Source organism: Lissotriton vulgaris, chromosome 3_2 (assembly GCF_964263255.1).
Source record: "Lissotriton vulgaris chromosome 3_2, aLisVul1.2, whole genome shotgun sequence".
Taxonomy (NCBI): Eukaryota; Metazoa; Chordata; class Amphibia; order Caudata; family Salamandridae; genus Lissotriton; species Lissotriton vulgaris.
This window is the reverse complement of record NC_141690.1, coordinates 289,126,328-289,146,303: the sequence shown is the minus strand read 5'-3', so window position 1 is coordinate 289,146,303 and position 19,976 is coordinate 289,126,328. Positions and strand designations below refer to the sequence as shown.

Below are 19,976 nucleotides of genomic sequence, written 5' to 3'. Positions count from 1 at the left end.
CATGTGACATAAACAATGGCTGTTAGACATGAATGATTAAATTGTATAATGAAAATAGAGGTAGGATACGATTACCACACTGTGCCAACCAGTTCCTAAACAATGTCATCTTTTTTCATTTTGATCGCTAGGTTGTGAGCAGAGGCTGAGGATGAGTACATTTGTGTGAAAGGGCTACGTGGATAAGAGGCAGGCAGAGAGACGTGTGCACAAAGACTAGATGTGGTTCCTAAATGGGTGTCGGGTTTAGGCTAATTTAGCAAGTAAATTGCGTATTTGCATAGGCCATTCCTCACCGATCCCTGGTTAGAGTGGAGACGTGAGGGGCAGTAATGAAGGCAGAGTTCAAATGTCTGAGTATACTTAGAAATTTATTATATCAAAGTAGTACAACTGAAGTGTATTACATTTTTTTAAGGAAAAAGTAAAAAAAGATGGAAAAAATCCATCCAAGAATAACGTGAGTTTCTTACAAGTCTTGGAGATTCCAGTCCCGAAGTTCTTCAACTGCTTGAGATGCTTAATGTTCCAAAAGGCTATTGTTGCCATCGTGTGAGAAAAGGGAAGCGATTCAATTCATATCCTCGAAGGGACAGTAATGTTCCTCGAATGTTGGAGGGGCATTTGAATTAGCAGGCCATCTGCGATGTTGTGAAAGGTCGCATCTTTTGCGGCTGCGCAGGAATCCCATTCCGTCACAATACCTATTTGCATTGCATTTGCGAATGCTCCACTGCCAGAACAATGAAGTTCATGGTTTTCAAGATACTCCATTACCTGCTGGATATCAGGAGCCATTGTTGGGATGTTGGCAAGGCATAGATCCATTCGCCAGTCGAATGGACAAGTTTTGCAATAAAAAAAGATGGTTGTACGCAGATTGTATATGTGTAAATAAATATTATGTTGTAGCTGACTCCGATAATAGATAGAAGCATTTTTTTTTTTTTTACATTATTGATGTAGCTTCGCGTAGAGGCGTATTCTGTCATACATGGTTGTTACCACAGAGAGCGCAGCCATTTTTTACAAGCAAAAATAGTAGTAGGATGGCTGCAAAGAGAGCGAGAATTATGGGCACTGTTCCTGTTTTTCCAGAGGTGATCAAATAGATGAAGTCTGGTATTAAAAGAAAAACAGTTTGAAAGCATGTGAGAAGCCTGGAGGAGACCATGTTAAAAAAGTGTGTCAGACCCAGAGTGTGAGATGTGTTAAAAATTGTGTTACAATTCACAAAGTGTAATGAGAGGTTCGTATTTAAAAAGGGAGTGTATTTTACTTGAAGTTTGTGGTATCTGCAGTCAATACATTTCTTTTGCAGAAGTGAGGGACACTTCTGTTGTGAACTAAAGCGCTTTCAGTTTGGTTTGTTTAATGAAATCTGTTTTCAAAGTATGGATTGAAGGCCAAGTGGAAGTTTGGGAGTTAGTTTGTGTGGGTGGGAATAGACATTGCCACAGGAAGTTACTCTGTTTGAAACAGTAAGGACATACGGTATGCCAGCTCACATTCCGTAGGAGTGCATGTTATTGAGAAGCAGATAACTGCCGATAGAAAGCTTTGTGAATGTTGGTCTGATTGTGGGAGTTGGCGTCCTTTTAAGAAAGGACGCAAGATTGGAGGCTGTAAGCTTAGAAGCGCCGTGCAGTTGGACATTCTTGCATAGTAATGAATGAGTGCCATTGTGGTCGCACTTTTCACATGTGACAAAAACGTCTGTATACTCTTTAAGACAGCGATATGTAAATGGGAGAAACCACTGCTTGTGAATAAACACACTACTTTATATAATCGCATACAACATGACAAACAACATGCACACCTAGCAGACACAACAACACTACGTACTGTGGGAACCGTGGCTATCCATGTACACAAACCAAACATGGCATACCACACAATGCAGAATGCGGGGAGAGATGGGAGCAAAGTATGTGGGAAAGTGGCAAGTAATTCTCGATTGTAAAAGTATACAATGCAAAGGGTTTAGGGGATGTGCCGGACAGACTTGAGTATGCAGAGCACAGACATGTACATGTCAACATACACTGATGGTCTATTGAGTGGTGTGGACAGTGGATGCAACCATGATAGTACAGTTAGTAGGGAAGATTACGGAAAGGTAGCGCGTACGTGCTCTCCCCTCCCCCCTCTAATGTTTAGCGTAGTGGGCTGGCTCGGCGTATGCCAGGGTAGCATAGGGGTATGAAGAAGAGGCACGTTTCTCTGGGTGTGGTTTTGTTCAGAATGGCGAATGTGTTTGCCAGGTCTGCACAGGTTACACCGCCACGAGGCTGACGCCGTGAGCGAAGGTGGCTGCGTGTATGATGCTCTCAGCGTGCATCATGTATCATGGCCGCTGCGACTCACTTATGCTCTACAGTTCAATTTTTGACACCGCCGTATGTGAAAGAGGGCCCACCACGTGCCGGCGGAAGCTACTGGGCCGAGGTCTGCGAGCTCGAAAGGCTCCTGAGATTAACGCTGGCTACCACGGCACAGGCACACGGCCCCCAGCCTGAGGCCCAGCACCGTGAAGTGCTCTGTATACTACTAACACAATAGTCCGACAGGTACCAACAGTGGAACAGTGTCTTCATCCCACAATGACTATGTTAAAACGGCATCTGAGAGTGGAGATGAAGGTACTCCCTTTGACCAGGTGCAACCAACTCTAGGCCCCAACAGTGGAACGGTGTCTTGGTCCCACAATGGAAGATGTCTGATATTACCTGTTGCTTGGTTTTCACAGAACTCCCTCCGTTGAGGTGCATCAGACTCTGTGCTTGCGTAGCTAACTGTTGCACATGAATATTGTGCTTGGTTGACACCAGTCGGTGCAGTACACCGCGGTACAGCAGGTCCGAACAGTGAAACGGGGTCTTGATTCCATGATTGAGGATGTCAGAAGTTAGTCTGTGCTGATTTCTGAGTACCCCTTCCGATCAGGTGCAACCAACTCTAGGTCCCAACAGTGGAACGGTGTCTTGATCCCACAATGGACGATGTCCGATAATATCTGCAGCTTGGTTTTGATTGAATTCTGTCCGTTGAGGTGCATCAGACTCTGTGATTCCTTAGCTAACTGCTGTACAGGATTATTGGGCTTTGTTGACTGTAGTCGCTGGACTACACCACAGTACAGAAGGTCCGAACAGTGAATTGGGGTCTTGATTCTATGATTGAGGATGTCAGAAGTTAGTCTGTGATTTCTGTGTACTTCCTCTGACCGGGCACAACCAACTCTAGGTCCCAACAGTGGAACGGTGACTTGATCCCACAATGAACGATTTTAGAACTGCATCTGAGAGTGGAGATGAGGGTACTCCCTTCGAACAGGTGCAAGGAACTCTAGGTCCCAACAGTGGAACGGTTCTTGATCCCACAATGCACGATGTCCGATATTACTTGCTGCTTGGTTTTCATAGAACTGCCTCTGTTGAGGTGCAACAGACTCTGTGCTTGCGTAGCTAACTACTGCACATGATTATTGTGCTTGGTTGACACCAGTTGGTGGAATACACCACGGTACAGCAGGTCCGAACAGTGAAACAGGGTCTTGATTCTATGATTGAGGATGTCAGAAGTTAAAATCTGTGTTGATTTCTGTGTGCCCCCTCTGATCAGGTGCAACCAACTCGGTGCTTTCGAATCCAACGGTACGTGGCTGTGAGGCGTTAATTACCACTGCCTCTGGCCTACACTGCGGTTATCAGGGTTCAAAATTTAGATCGAGTGGTGATTGTTTAATTACAGAATTCAGTAGTCGAGTAACTATGACGTCTATTGAAATATACACAATATTGTTTTAGTGTACTTGCTTGAACTTTTTTTTAGATGAGTTATAGGTTTAGTAAAGTGACCAAATTCATCTTGTAGACTGTGGACAGATGAAATCGCAATTCAAATTGTTTTGATTTATTTATTGCACAGTTTTCTGTAATTTATGTTGTATTTTGTGAAGAGGCAGTGAGAAAAAGTATTAATGGTTGTGTTTAAGTCCTGCCTTCAATTAACACTGCAGACAGCAGTGTTCACAATTCAGATCGAGTCGCTATTGTAGATGACGCAGTTCTGTATAAAAAGACATTGCTCCAGTGCGCTCTGTCTGCACCACTCACATGCATCATTGCAGGCTCTGCACACGGTCTTTGTGGCTTCGCGGATTGAAACTGTGGAGCTCAAGTCAATGCTACGTGGCTGTGGGCGCTTGCTGAACGCTCTCTCTGGTCTATACAGCAGACTTCAGTGTTCACATTTGAAATTGAGTTGCTATTGTAAATGACGCAGTCCGGTAGGAAAAGACATTGCTCCAGTGCGCTTTGTCCGCACCACGCATACGCATCTGTAACCTTTCAGGTTCACAAGGAGGGAAGGAGCCGACACTGAAGTGCTCAGTAACTGTTTTTATTTAGGCACAGTCAATTTAGCTCCAAGACATTCATGAAGTAAACTTAGGAAAGGTGCCAATGTCCATCTTCTGGTCTTCTATCTCCTGGCTTTTCGGATCGCTGTTCTCTGTCTCGCCCGCATATAAAGCAAAGGAAAGGAGACGTGGCTGTTAGTTCACAGCTCAATAAGTGTTACGGTTATGGGGAAGGGGGTGAGGGTAACATCCGTGAAGAAGGCAACAACCACCACCAATTTGATAAGCACCTAGCTACAACCCGAGGGTGCGGTGTTTAGTGCTCAACAGTCAATGGTGCCCCAATACGTCCCTCACTCCCTTCACGGTCACCCGGTACCTCCCAGTTAAAAACTAAGCAGGTTACATAAGCGTTCTCGCACCTGGATTAGCCACGCGTCTTCCTGCGCGTGGCTGGGCGGTACGTAGGAACGGTGGCCTCCTGGCTTCTCCTGGGCTGCTACCTCCGGGACTGTCTCTCGCTTCGGGGCTCGGATACCGCTTCTCCCGACTTCTGCTTTTTCTTGGGTCGTGGCTCCACTGTCAGCTCTCTCTCGGCTGGGGTCTTTGAGGTCAGCGACTTCACGTTCGGTTTCTCCTCCGGCGTCCTCCAGGTCTGTGGCGTCAGTCAAGGTGGGTTCCTGTTGGCTTCTAGACTTCCACTCCGACTCGATTCGGGACACGCACACCTCGGCGTCTTCCGGGTCCGCCTTTCTTCCCCCCCTGGGGCCGATCCTGATAGGCCCACGAACTCCGGTGTCATAAGGGCGGAGTCAACCTCCGTGAAGTCCAGGTCATCCTTAAAGGGCTTGTACCAGTCCTGTTGGTAAGATTGAAAGTCCGTTACGGGGCTTTTTAGAGGGCAGGTCTTGACTTCCTGACAGCATCATTGCAGGCTCCGCCCATGCTTTTTTTTTATTTATGCTTCGCGGATTGAAAACTGTGGAGCTCAAGTCAATGCCACGTGGCTGTGGGCCCTTGCTGAACGCTCTCTCTAGCCTACACTGCAGACAGTAGTGTTCACAATTCAGATAGTCGCTATTGTAGAGGGTGCAGTCCTGTAGGAAAAGACATTGCTCCAGTGCGCTCTGTCGGCATCACTCAGACGCATCATTGCAGGCTCCGCACATGCTTTGTTGTTGCTTCACGTATTGCAAACTGTGGAGCTCAAGTCAATGCCACGTGGCTGTGGGCCTTTGCTGACCGCTCCGTCTGGCCTACACTGCAGACAGCAGTGTTCACAATTCAGATCGAGTCACTAATGCAGATGATGCAGTGTTGATGGCAACAGATATTACTCCTAGTACGGCCCGCCCACAGCACGCATCATCGCTGGCTGTGCACATGCTGAATGCTTTTGATGTGGTTATGTGAGTGCACTAGAACTGATGGAGCGTTTATGATGTAATGTTTTTGTGTATTATTTCAGATCTATTGATTGTGTCAAAGTATACCACAAGTTGTGGTTCTTTTACAATAGAATTTTTTCTGTATAATTTCACATCTACTGTCCCTACCTTACTGCAGCACAAATTATTGATTCTTTTATTATTGAATCTCTGTGTGTGATCCAATGATTACTGTTGTAGTTGATGCTAGCAGAAACAATTCCCTGAGGGCTAGTTTACACTCACCCCACACGCATCGACCATAGACTTCACTGGATATGTCACCATAGTAATAAAAAGGAGTCGAGCGCACGTGCCCATACCCACTTCCACTACCTATCTGTGTCATTGTGTTCATTATCTATGCATGATACTGCCCCTGGGCCGTACGACATTACATTGTGCTGTGGACAGCATATGCAACCATGTTACCTCTGGTAGTGGAGAAAACTTTGGTTATTAAACTTTTAGGTGTGTGCCTATCACAAGTGGAAGGCTTCTTTTCAAAGTATGAATATTGATGAAGATGATGGTTGCATGTTGTGTGTAGTGTAAGATATGTGTACATAGCAAAACGTTTAGAAATGGCTCTCTAAACAGAAGAGGTGTGTCTCATCAAATGCAGTACAGAGATTGACTAAAATGGGTGGCGTTTTCCAACTGTTACAATGGGAAATGTTATGAACTAATGAATTATACTTTTTTTCTGGTCACAAGGCAATTGCGCACCCAGCGCGCAAGGAGATCGCACTCAACGTGATTATGAGAAAATATATTTACTATAATATAAGTTTATTACAGTTAGAAATCTATAAATGTTTAAAATATTTTTGATTATCGCTTGCTCTCATTTACACTGTTAAGTTATTTTGATATAGTTTTGAGCCCCCAAAGAAATGAGGGAATGGCTTATGTGGCGCGACACCGTACGTCTATGACGTAACACACGGCGTGGCGGCGTACACTCGTCGCATACGCAACGCGCAGCGGGCACGACCCCATACATACATGGCGAAATGCGTGGCTTGGTAGTGCGTACCTGTCGCATACCAAAGTAGCAGCTGGCGTGACCTCATATGTATATGTTACGCGGGACGTGGGTCCACAAACTCGTCAGATACGAAATGCGCATCATTTAAATGTGGTGGATAGGATTCGCGTGCTGATCGAGCTTGGTAGACTTCCGGTACAAGACTGTAGTTTACACAAAAAAAAAAAAATGACAGACACATTTTTGGGGGAAGATATAAAACATTACATAATTTTTAAAGTTTAAAAAAATGATAATAGAGTGCCAAATATTAAACAATTAGAAAAAATATAGGTTTCATAAATATTAAAATATGATATTGACATTTAAAAAACCTTTGAAATTCACTGAAAAAAACATATGTTTCAGGGACGTTATAGTTAGTTGGACATTTGACTCGTATAAAACCAGAGAAATTCGCCAGTTATAGTTAGTTGAGCTAACTATAACTTGCGCGCCCGCAATGCACTTCTAATGATGTCACATATTACATCACTCATGACATTGTCAGGGACGGCCCAAACGCGTTGTGACAAGCTGTTTATTTGGGAATAAATGAATGCTGCAACATAAGTTGGTCCATGCCTCGTATTTCTACGTAAGGGTTGGAGTGCTGCTGCTGCGAGGTATTGCAGATATATATATATTTCTGCTTCCTTGTTCCGCCGAGCCGTGCACTCTAGCACGGGTGCTTGTTAGCGAGGGGCGTGCCCCGCTATTATCGTGGCTTCTTTCCTCTTGTCTTCCCCAAAGAAGAAACAGCACTCACGGGAGGGGGGTCAAAGATTTTATTTTAGACCCTCAGAGCACCAGACGCGTTTCGGCTACTGCCTTTGTCAGTGACCCCCCTCCCGTGAGTGCTGTTTCTTCTTTGGGGAAGACCAGAGGAAAGAAGCCACGATATATCTATATATATATATATCTATACTACTATTATACAGGAATAACTTTGAACCTTTGAGGCGGGTAAACTCTGGAACCACAGCGCCAATCCACACACCCGATACATCTTTGTAATCGTCAGGGTGTGCAGATGGACATAGGCTATATAAACGTAATAAATATACGTTATTTAAAAAATTTACCGAAAAAAAGTAGTCCCTTGGAAGAAGCGCCGGCTGCGACGTGCGTGCTGATGTGAGGAGCGCGGGGAGGAGCGGCGTCCAGGAGTGCGAGGAGGACCGGCGCACATGGCGCGGGGAGAAGCGGCGTACAGGCGGTGAGGAGCGGCGGACAGGCGGTGAGGAGCGGTGAGCGGCGGATGAGGTAGGTTATTTATTTATTTAGTGAGAAGCGGTTAGCGGCGGAAAAATGAAGCAAAAATGACAATCGTGAGCAAGAGGAAGCAAACGGAGCATTACAAAAGTGAGCCGAACGGTGCATTACAGGAGGAAAAAATTATGTGTGCAGGTTACAAAAGCGTACATCGTGAGCAAGAGGAAGCAAACGGAGCACTACAAAAGTGAGCCAAACGGTGCATTGCAGGAGGAAAAAGTTACGTGTGCAGGTTACAAAAGCGTAGAAAGTAAACATAGAGGTATAGGAGGAAAAAGTGACATGTGCAGGTAGCAAGAGGCAGCAAACGGAGCATTACAAAAGTGAGCCAAACGGTGCATTACAGGAGGAAAAAGTTACGTGTGCAGGTTACAAAAGCATAGAAAGTAAATATAGAGGTATAGGAGGAAAAAGTGACGTGTGCAGGTTACAAAAACGTACAAAGTAAACATAGAGGTATAATACTGCAATATATGGAAGAAGGTTCCGGGGGACCCACGGACAACGTCGGGACGGGCTGCTAGTGTATATGTATGTATGTATGTATGTATGTATGTATGTATGTATGTATGTATATATATATATATATATATATATATATTTGCATTATTGTCTTTTTGCAGATGCTGAACAGCGTCGGCAAATGCCTTTGGCAAAGCTAAAAAGCGAGACCGATTGGCTTTGCTAATCTTGTAGTTGTTGGCCATTTCCGGACTCCCACAGTGCTCCACTGCATGCTCAGAGGTTCTTTTTATGCTGGTTGTGTTTGGGCAGGTTTGAGCAGCAAAGGAGGCCCCTCTGCAGCCCTCTCCCTCCCGGCCTTCTTTCTAGCCGAGGCAGCGGATGAGATCAATACAGTTCTGAATGAGATGTTGCACACCTCTCTCACCAACGCCAAGGTTCCTGGAAAGCGGAGCAAGGCAGTAGTGATGGAAACCTTGAAGAAATCATTGGCTGACGGCCAATCCCGCCAACTTCAGACCAATCCCTGCCGGCTCCAACATTCTGGAGAAGACGTAGTACCAGAGACCTTGGATATTTGGAGCATTTCAATCTGTTTCACGTATCCCAATCCGGATTCCGGCCCAGAGCCAGTACTGAAAAAGCTCTGCTCGAAGTGTCTGAATCCATCAAGACCTTGTTTGATCAGGGCTGGCCACCGCCTTGATCTTGTTATATCACCGCCTTTATCTTGTTAGATGCATTTGACACCGTCTCTCATCAGACACTCATACACGGGCTTTCGGAGGTCAGAGTCCGTGACCTAGCTCTGAAATGGTTCCACCTGTTCCTTTCAGAAGAGTGATGAGCTGTAGCCCTAGAAACACTTACCACTTCCCCATAAAACACTTAACCAAGGGGTACGGCAGGGCTCCTTGCTGAGCCCAACTCTTTTAAACGTGTGTTTGGCCCCGGTAGCGCCTGTCATTGAATTCTTTGGGATTCAGCTGACCTCTTACACTAGGGATTCTCAGCTTATCAAAGTAAACAGGTACTGCTGTGTGACCACTCTACAGAAGACTTCTCCCAATGGCCAGAAGTGCTGCTCCCGAGCCCACAACAGTAGCCAAAACAAGCATTGGCATAGCCACTAGGTCTCGCCTTTAGGACCTTATAAATGCGGCACATTATCCTGGGTGCTGTTGCCAGGGATTGAGGAGCCATACAATTACTGCACATGGGGTCATGCAGTCTCGTGCTTGCCTCAGGAAACATTTATGGACACATCCCAAGGCTTTTGAATGACCAGACAAAAAGGCAAGTGCCATAATGCAAGCGAGCAAGACTATAATACTCTGTGTCTGACTGCATCACTAGAGTATTGAACAGCGTATGAAAAAAAAGCAGTGAAGTACTTTCCAAGCGCGGAGACGTCACATCCCTCCTCCCCCTGGCCCTCTATTCACCAGGCGCCCTTCTCCAGAGTTTTCCATTGAAAACACTGCCCGCGCCATCCGTTTAACAGCAAGCTTCCAGCCCCGTCCTCTGTTCCAGCCCCATGGGTATGGGAGTACTGGACATACCAACAAAACACAATGTTCCCATTTGTCAGGTAGAGGGAAAACAATGAAAAAACAGAGGCGGCGTCTGCATCACTTGATCTCTGCGCATCTGAAAACAAAAAAATTAACCTGACCGTGTGTAGTGTTACTGCTGCTTTTGTAAAGCACTTCAATACCTTTGGGTCAGTCAAGTTTGTGCTTAATTAAAATGCCCCCTAAAATTAAAGTGATATTTCGTAATGTAACTAGAGCTCATGTAAAGCGCTCCAACACCTTAAGGTCGCTCGAATTCACATCATATAAAGAAGCAGCATAGAAAATCCGACGAGAGTTGCCCAAGCTTTGCCCTTAACTTTGCTGCAAGGATGGGCTGCTGAAAGTCCAGTGACCGAGGGCCGCTAAAGCATCAAGCAGGGAAGCTGAAGGGGTTTGGGAGAAATCCTCGCACTTTGAAGTCAGAGAAAATGAAAGAGTTAAGCACGCGCTCTTGAAAACAGCGTCTGACATTTCATCGGTATTTGGATGGGGAGATCAAATAACGGGCACCGGAGCTGAACCACTGAAGATGGGCAAACAGCGACGCAAACAGGAAACAAAAAAAGGAGTCCCCAAAATGAACACATAAACACAGAAGCATAATGTTAACGGTAATTAGGCAGTGCTCTGTGGGAGGAAACCAAACACAAGAATGAGGGACGAAGAGGAAAGATTACCATTAGCAAGCAAGCATTTTTAAACGTCAATCGAAGTGACAAAAAAAAAGGCAATGGACGGTCTGTAAGCCCCCAGAGTGAATACAGCATGTCTCTAAGAGACCGCGCATGCACTGCCTAGGCTCGACCTAAATGTAGGAGCAAATTTGTTAGCAAACTACCTTCTTGACTCCAAATACCAGTATCGGGCACTTGTTTTTCTCAGATGCAAGCCTCGAAGAAAACATTGGACTATTTGCTAATTTAAACCGGAAAAGCCATTGTGCATACAACAATTAGTTCAAGAATTGATTATGCCAACGTCTTCTGTTTAGGAGTGATTTATTGCCTGTCCGACCGGGTGAACAAAGCAAACACAAGGAGATGATGGACGGAGCTCCCCTTGTGTTTGCTTTGTTTGCCCTAAGTTGGCAGGGCATGCTCAGACGTGGGTCCCATGCTCACTTTGCCACTGTATTCAAGCTAGCCTGGCTGATATGGGGTGTTACCCAGAAATCGGTCCCAGGATGCTGGTTTCCGGTCCAGGGAAGACCTGACTTGGCAGTTCGGGCTGGCCTACTCCCATGAGGCACAGGGTCAGACTGATTTGCATATAGCTATGTCTGAACTGGGATGGAGAAGTGAGCTAAAGAATGATGATGGATTCAACCCAGATCTGTGACTGGGGTGAGTGTCTGAAAAGTTTCAGCGCTCCGTCCATCAGCTCCTTGTGTTTGATCAAAATACCACATTCACACAGATTCCTGTTTCTAGAGTCACAGTATATCCAAAGACCACATAGATTCCCAACGAGAGGAAAAAGGTTTATCCTTCGAGAGTGCCTTCTCTGGGGGCATTGGCTTCTTCCACACTGTGTTGTAAAGGGTAGTGGAAGCAGATGGTGTTCATGTAGAGGAGGAACAGTGTTTCCTAGTTTCTTACTAGTGCCTTTGCGTTCATTACAAACTAAGGGCCAATGTTACAGAATGTACTGAGATCACATAGAAGAGAAGGGCTCATAAAACCCCGACATCGAGGGCAGGTACGCCGAGGTCTGTTGCACAGAGGGCAGGTAGGCCTAGGGCAGCTACGTCTGGAGCAGGGGCACCTAGGGCAGGACCACATAGGGTGACAATAATACAAACCTTCATCACAACATCCTGTCTCCTTTAAACAGCAGGTGAAGAAACGTTCTCCAACTATTCAACGCTAGAAATGACTCTTATGCGTTCATTGGCTGTTATGACTTAGAAGCATTCATTGGCTGTTATAACTCGGCGTTCATTGGCTGTTATGATTCAAATGCGTTCATTGGCTGTTATGACTCGGATGTGTTCATCGTCTGTTACGACTCGAAAGTGGGCATTGGCAGTTATGACTCAAAAGCTTTCATTGGCTACGGCTCAGTGGCGTTAATTGGCTGTTCCCAGCAGATATGGATCGCGGAAGGATGTAGCCTGGACGGAACTGCGGCCACAGCAGTATCATTATCCTTGTTTTAGCCTCCAGTGCCCAGGAGTTACCTCCAGTTTGCATGGGGAGGTGGAGGTGGAGGGGGCGGGGGGAAGGGGAGGGGTGTACATCATGAATTGGCTGCCCATACCTAAGCTCCAGGCTAGTAAAGGGGGATTATTTTCTGCACTGATCTTCTGGATCAGGTAGGATTCACCGTCTACATGGAGAACTGCCTTGTCTTCCCACGAAGGACAAGGGGTTCTTCAGAGCGGAATATGGAGGCCTGAGGCGTTGGGAATTTCAACTCCTAAGAGCAAACGAGTCTGTTGACACCTATGTCTTTACACCTACCTCTTATTCCGTCTGTTTACACCTACCTCTTATTCCGTCTGTTTACACCTTCCTCTTATTCCGTCTGTTTACACCTACCTCTTATTCCGTCTGTTTACACCTACCTCTTATTCGGTCTGTTTGCACCTACCTCTTGTTCAGTCTGTTTACATCTACCTCCTATTCTCTCTGTTTACAGTACCTGTTATTCTCTCTCTTTACATCTACCTCTTGTTCTGTCTGTTTACACCTACCTCTTATTCCGTCTGTTTACACCTACCTCTTATTCCGTCTGTTTACACCTACCTCTTATTCCGTCTGTTTACACCTACCTCTTATTCCGTCTGTTTACACCTACCTCTTATTCCGTCTGTTTACACCTACCTCTTATTCCGTCTGTTTACACCTACCTCTTATTCCGTCTGTTTACACCTACACATCTACCTCTTGTTCTGTCTGTTTACACCTACCTCTTATTCCGTCTGTTTACACCTACCTCTTATTCCGTCTGTTTACACCTACCTCTTATTCCGTCTGTTTACACCTACCTCTTATTCCGTCTGTTTACACCTACCTCTTATTCCGTCTGTTTACACCTACCTCTTATTCCGTCTGTTTACACCTACCTCTTATTCCGTCTGTTTACACCTACCTCTTATTCCGTCTGTTTACACCTACCTCTTATTCCGTCTGTTTACACCTACCTCTTATTCGGTCTGTTTACACCTACCTCTTATTCGGTCTGTTTACACCTACCTCTTATTCCGTCTGTTTGCACCTACCACTTATTCTTCAGTTTGCACCTACCTCTTATTCCGTCTGTTTACACCTACCTCTTATTCCGTCTGTTTGCACCTACCTCTTATTCTTCAGTTTGCACCTACCTCTTGTTCTGTCTATTTGAAAGAAGCAGTTAGTTATAGATTCCTTACCTTAGAATTACCCCAGGCGTCAGACTAGATCCAGAAAGTTTTTCGTCCGCAGTACCCCTGCGCGTCGTAAAGGTGTCATCGGTCGGCTCCGCCTTCGTCGTAGGTGTCGTGGTCGCCGGGATGACGTTGCCATAGCTACCTCGCGTGCTGACGTCAGTTCTGTACACTACTTTCCACGCCAGAAGTCCGCATCTGTGAGCATAGGAGCACTATTTGTCGGAGAGTTTCTGCTACGAGACTCACAACACACTACTTGGAACACCAACACACTGATAGGGATTTGGTGTGGACCATCATCGAAAAGGTGAAGGATGGTCTTGATCTACCCAGAAGATGCCTACTAAAAGAACACAGATGGGTGTATACGCTCAAAACCCACGAACAAGGTCTAAATGTCTCTATTCCGTGGTAGCAACTAGGCCGGATATAATTCCACATTATAACATTCCACCTTATTTTATCCGGTCAAAGCGCCAGTACAGATCCGCACACTGTGTGGGGTCATTTTTGAAAACTAGGATGGCAGATCCAGCGATTGATCTTGCTTACTAGATCTGTACCTCCACTAATCATTCATCTTTAGAGCCTTAGTTCAATTACTTTACCTAACTTTTATACACCTATGACGGATTAAAAAAACTATCCCCCGCCCCCTAAAGATGCTCTGTGTTTGCAGGAATCCCTACAGCTGGGTGAGGCTGAATGACTTTTATTGATTACTTATGTATATATATTTTCCAGCCACGTGCTATTTATTCCGGACGTTAGTCTCACCAGGAAATTACACCACTGTAAATGTAGTAGCATTTTGCATAGCGCACCGAATCGACCCCTAAAGGGGTATCTCAGGCGCTTGTACGCATACGGCTGTGGAACCCTTCCTGGCTTTTCCCTGTGAAGTGCCCACTCCGGGGCACCCCCAAGGTGAAGCCAGGCATCCTAGCGCTGTGGGGGCCGTTGCGGAGATTAAGCAAATTATTGCCCAGAGTTGCAGAGTGGGACTCCATGATTGGAATAGGCACAGAGGTGAGAATTATCAGGTCCGCGGAAATTGAGCCCAAGATCCGCTGAGGCGGGAATTGAACCCTGGTCCCGGGCTAGACCTCTGCATCAGGGTCTGCCGCTCTAACCATTAAACCACACTTCTCCACACTGAACTCCCCTATACAGTGCTCAGCACTACTAAAGTTGTGGTAAATAACCCCAGTCTGCCAATATGAGAATTATACATTCCCCATGATTCCTTGGGGTATGGTAGTTCTCTGTTGCAACGTCGGACATGACCCATTCTATGCACGCCGAATGATCGTGATCTGAATCACTGCAGATGCGGGCTTCACTACTCGGTCTTCTTTTCCTTTATTTCCTTTAACCCCTTCCATGCTCATGACGAGCCCAGCTCATCATAACTGCCGCCGCGCGCCTAGGCGCGATTGATTCCCCACCTGTGTGGGAGAATTCATCAGTGGGCGGGGTTGTGACGAGTCCAGCTCGTCATGAGCACAGCTCTACTGTGACTCATGATGAGCTGGGCTCGTCACGAGCACCGCGGCCCCCCCTACCCCCTGCACCATGGGGGTATTACCCCCGCAACGAAGGGGTTAAGAGACTGGATTCCAGCTCACCGGTACTCCTGCCGGGAGCTGCAGAACCACGTATGTGTTGCCCGTGGCCAGGATCCTTGACAAAGTAAGTGTCAGAATAGATAGAGATGGGTAAATGACTGAATTTTCTATGGTAAGGAATCTATAACTGACCTATGTTTCTTACGGATATATAGTTACTGAAGGTAAGTAACTTGTTCGTTTACACCTACCTCTTCTGTCTGACACCTACCTCTTATTCGGCCTGTTTACATCTACCTCTCCTTTCTCTTTACACTTCCTGTTTAATAAAGCAGCTGGTCACTCTTTATCTCTTCTTCATACTTTTGTAACCTTCTTTCTTGTGCTCTCCTGTTTTTTTTGTCTTTATCGTCTGTTTCATATGTTTATGCTTCCTGTTTTCTGACTCCCCATGCCTGGTTCATTCTCCTAGCTGGCTCTTGACCCCTCTCTTTCTCTCTCTCTTTCAGGATATCCAGCAGTTTGCTGCAGTTGACCATCAGGAGAGCGGTCGTGGAAAGTGCCCCTTCGAGCCTGCGCAGCAGTCGACAGCAGTCATGGCGGGTAGGTCCCTCTCTGCCCTGGTCCGGGGCCGGTTTTCACCTTAACTGGTTCTTCCTGACTGTGGGGTGTCTCTCTGCTTGTGGGCAGTCTTGGCACTAGGCTAAGCAACAACAATGGTGTAAAGAAGTTGTTTTTTTAACATTCGTAAAACTCAGACCATCTTCATTGGTTGTAAAACTTGTAACTTTATTTGGCATCTAGATGGTGAATCCCTGGGAGAGTCTCTTCATGAACATCTTGATGCTTTCATTGATGAGAACATTTTATTTAAGGAACATTAGCAAGTGTTGATTGATAAATGACAAAGACCATCACGGCCACTGCAGATTTAACAGGCTGTGTGACCTGTTAGTTTCTGTTGATAATCAAGAGGTAGACACAGAAGCAGCTCTGTGTTTCATGGATGTACTTGGGTCAGAGTGAGATAGGAGCAGCTCCGTGTTTTATGGCCTTGGGTCAAAGTGACGTAGGTTCAGGAGCAGCTCTGTGTTTTATGGGCTTGGGTCAGAGTTAAGTAGGTTCAGGAGCAGCTCTGTGTTTTATGGACTTGGTCAGAGTGAAGTAGGTTCAGGAGCAGCTCTGTTTTATGGACTTGGTCAGAGTGAAGTAGGTTCAGGAGCAGCTCTGTTTTATGGACTTGGTCAGAGTGAAGTAGGTTCAGGAGCAGCTCTGTTTTATGGACTTGGTCAGAGTGAAGTAGGTTCAGGAGCAGCTCTGTGTTTTATGGACTTGGTCAGAGTGAAGTAGGTTCAGGAGCAGCTCTGTTTTATGGACTTGGTCAGAGTGAAGTAGGTTCAGGAGCAGCTCTGTGTTTTATGGACTTGGTCAGAGTGAAGTAGGTTCAGGAGCATCTCTGTGTTTTATGTGCTTGGGTCAGAGTGAAGTAGTTTCAGGAGCAGCTCTGCCTTTAATGGACTTTGGTCAGAGTGTGGTATGTTCAGGAGCTGCTCTGTGTTTTATGGACTTGGGTCAGAGTGAAGTAGGTTCAGGAGCAGCTTTGTGTTTTATGGACTTGGGTCAGAGTGAAGTAGTTTCAGGAGCAGCTTTGTGTTTTATGGACTTGGGTCAGAGTGAAGTAGTTTCAGGAGCAGCTCTGCCTTTAATGGACTTTGGTCAGAGTGTGGTATGTTCAGGAGCTGCTCTGTGTTTTATGGACTTGGGTCAGAGTGAAGTAGGTTCAGGAGCAGCTTTGTGTTTTATGGACGTGGGTCAGAGTGAAGTAGGTTCAGGAGCAGCTTTGTGTTTTATGGATGGGCCTGGGTCAGAGTGAGTACCCCTGTGCGTCAGAAGGTGGCGTCGTTTAACTCCTCGTCTTTCGTTGGCGTCGTGTTCGCTATTATGATGTTGCAGTATCTACTTAGACACCGCCCTTGCATTCTGCCGTCAGTTCCCTCTTTTTCTGCGCCAGCCAGCACAGATCCTGAGAGAGCAGTAACCTTAGTAATTTTTTGACTAGCGTTTTTTCGACTTTTGTTGACTTCTTTTTTCTAGTCGTTCAACTCCTGGTGCACTGAGGGATGTCACATTGACGGACCAGCTCAAGCCTTGTGACTCCTGTCACAAGCTGATGTCGGTCACACACCCACACCTCGTGTGCCTTTGATTCCTGGAGTACTCCACGACCCAGAGTCGTGCTCCGACTGTCTGGTCATAAACCCGAAGTCTTTGTGGGAGCGGTCCCGAAGGCTTGTGGAAGCCCGCAGTCGCTCCGCACCCCTCGAACTCCCGGTCGAGAGGTAGGTCGCGGAACCAGTCGCAGTCACCACCATCACTCTTCGTCAAAGTCTTTGTCTTTGGTTAAGTTGAAGCACAAAAAGAAGACGAAGAAGCACCATCTCTCTTTGCGTTCTCCCCGTCTGTGTGCCGGTGGGACGCGGAAGGTCGTTGTCCTTCGGCTCCGCCCACATAACCTACTGGGATGGCTTCAAGCTTCCCTCCCTTTCCAGGACCCAGAGCCTCCCCTGCCCAGCTTTGTCAGTTTTACGAAGCTCTTAACTCCATCTTTGGACAGCCTGACTCCGCCGACGTGCCTTTGGACCCCACAGACTTGGTTGGGGGCTTTAGGCCTTCGATGCTGGCGGCTCCAGTGCCGCAGGGATCCAGGCCTGGATCCGGTTCGGTGCTGGTCGACTTCACAGCTCCTCCTCCGGCATCGATACAGCTGACAACGCCTCTGCCGATTCTGATGCCGGTTGTGTCCCCACACAGCGTCGACCCCGGCCTCCCCCTTGCTTTGGATCGGCTTCAACCAACTCCGGTACCAGTGCCAACCGGTACTTTTGTACCACTCTTCTCCCCTGGCATTCCCTATCGCCCTGAGTGGCAGCCAGAGGAAGGTGAGGAGGACTGGTAGGGGTCTGTTGACCCTTTAGAAGATCAGCTCGAGGAGCCGGCCTGGAGAGAGGAGTTGGGGAACCAAGTGGCCTGGATATTTCCCCAGACCTTGACATGCTTTCTCCCCCTACCGTTGCCACGGAGGATGGAGCCTTTTATGCTGTGGTGTTGCGTAGTGCCGCTGAGGCTTTCGGGCCTTGAGCTTCCTATGGTGGCAGTCAGGATGACCGAGGTGTGTCAGCCGGCAGCGGCTTCTTCGGAGCCCCTGCTGCCGTTCAATGTGGCCCTCATGGACATCCTTCTAGGCACCTGGTCCAGGCCCAGCACAGGGGCTCCTGTGGATAGGATGATTGCCCGACACCACCGCCCGGCCCAGGGCGACCCCATTTTCCTCTCCCAACACCCCACCCAAAGAGCTTGGTGGTCCAAGCCTCAACATCTAAAGGTGCTTTCCTTCTGCTCCCCAGATAGTGAATCTGAGAAGATGGACCATCTTGAAAAGATCAACGACCGCAACACCGCCACCCTCTTAGACAACCTCGCCAACCTCGGACTTAAACAACTGGTCACTTCCCCCACCCACATCGCAGGTCACACACTCGACCCCATCTTCACCTCCAGCAATCATGTCTCCTTCAACCATACTACGGATCTCCTCTGGACTGACCACAGCTGCGTTCACTTCACCTACAACAAGCCGAAACCCATCATCCACTTCCAACCAACTCTACAAAGAAACTGGAACAAAATCACCACGGATCAGATCTCCACATCGCTCCTTCGAACCTCCCCAGCCCTCTCTTCTAACGCCAACGAAGCCGCCTCCAACCTCACCCTTTGGTTATCCAACACCGCCGACACCTTAGCACCACTGAAAAAACGTCAACACAAATTTGGCAACAAGAAGGCCTCATGGTTCAACGATGATCTCAAGAAGTCCAAGAAACTGTGCCGCTCCCTTGAAAAGGCCTGGAAAAAAGACCCATCCACCAGCAACAAGGACGCCTTCAAAAGCGCCACCCGTACTCACCACCAACTGATCCGTAAAGCCAAGAAAACAGCATTCAAGGATCGACTTGACAACAACGCCCACAACAGCAAGGAACTCTTCAACATCGTCAAGGAATTTTCCAACCCCTCGGCCAACTCCAACGACATCACCCCCTCTCAAACCCTCTGCGACTCCCTAGCCTCTTTTTTCCACAACAAGATTGCTGACATCCACAACAGCTTTGACAACCAACCCGGAAGCCAACCCACCCTACCATCTGCTGACCATCTTCCCCCCGTAAACACCCTTAACGCCTGGAACCCAATCTCCACTGAGGACACCATCCGCCTGATGAATTTCATCCACTCTGGATCCCCCACAGACCCATGCCCTCACCACATCTTCAACAAAGCAGACTCCGTCATAGCTCCGCACCTCCGAGACGTCATCAACTGCTCCTTCAACTCCGCTACCTCCCCAGAAGACTGGAAACACGCTGAACTCACCGCCCTTCTGAAAAAACCAACAGCAGACCCCACCGAACTCAAAAACTACCGCCCCATCTCGCTTCTTCCATTCCCAGCCAAAGTCATCGAGAAAGCTGTCAACAACCAGCTCGCCGCCTTCCTCGAAGCCAACAAATCACTCGACCCCTCACAATCTGGCTTCCGTGCCAAACACAGCACTGAGACCGCCCTCATCGCAGCTACAGACGACATTCGAACTCTACTGGACAATGGAGACACAGTCGCCCTCATCCTCCTCGACCTCTCTGCAGCCTTCGACACAGTCTGCCACAGCACCCTTTTACAACGCCTCAGAAACATCGGAATCCAAGGAAAAGCACTGGAATGGATCACCTCGTTCCTCACCGGAAGAACCCAGAGAGTCCGCCTCCCACCATTCAAGTCCGAGGCCTCTGAAATCATCTGCGGAGTACCTCAAGGATCCTCACTCAGTCCCACCCTCTTCA

At 47.3% G+C, this 19,976-nt stretch overlaps 1 protein-coding gene across 1 annotated transcript in view; it reads left to right on the top strand.

The window, feature by feature from the left end:
• SEMA4F (ssemaphorin 4F) overlaps positions 1-19,976 on the top strand; it is a 160,398-nt gene that overhangs the window by 102,431 nt on the left and 37,991 nt on the right. Inside the window, exon 5 of the mRNA XM_086964482.1 lies at positions 15,585-15,678. Coding sequence (XP_086820608.1) covers positions 15,585-15,678 — 94 coding nt within the window. The remainder of the gene's footprint in view (positions 1-15,584; positions 15,679-19,976) is intronic.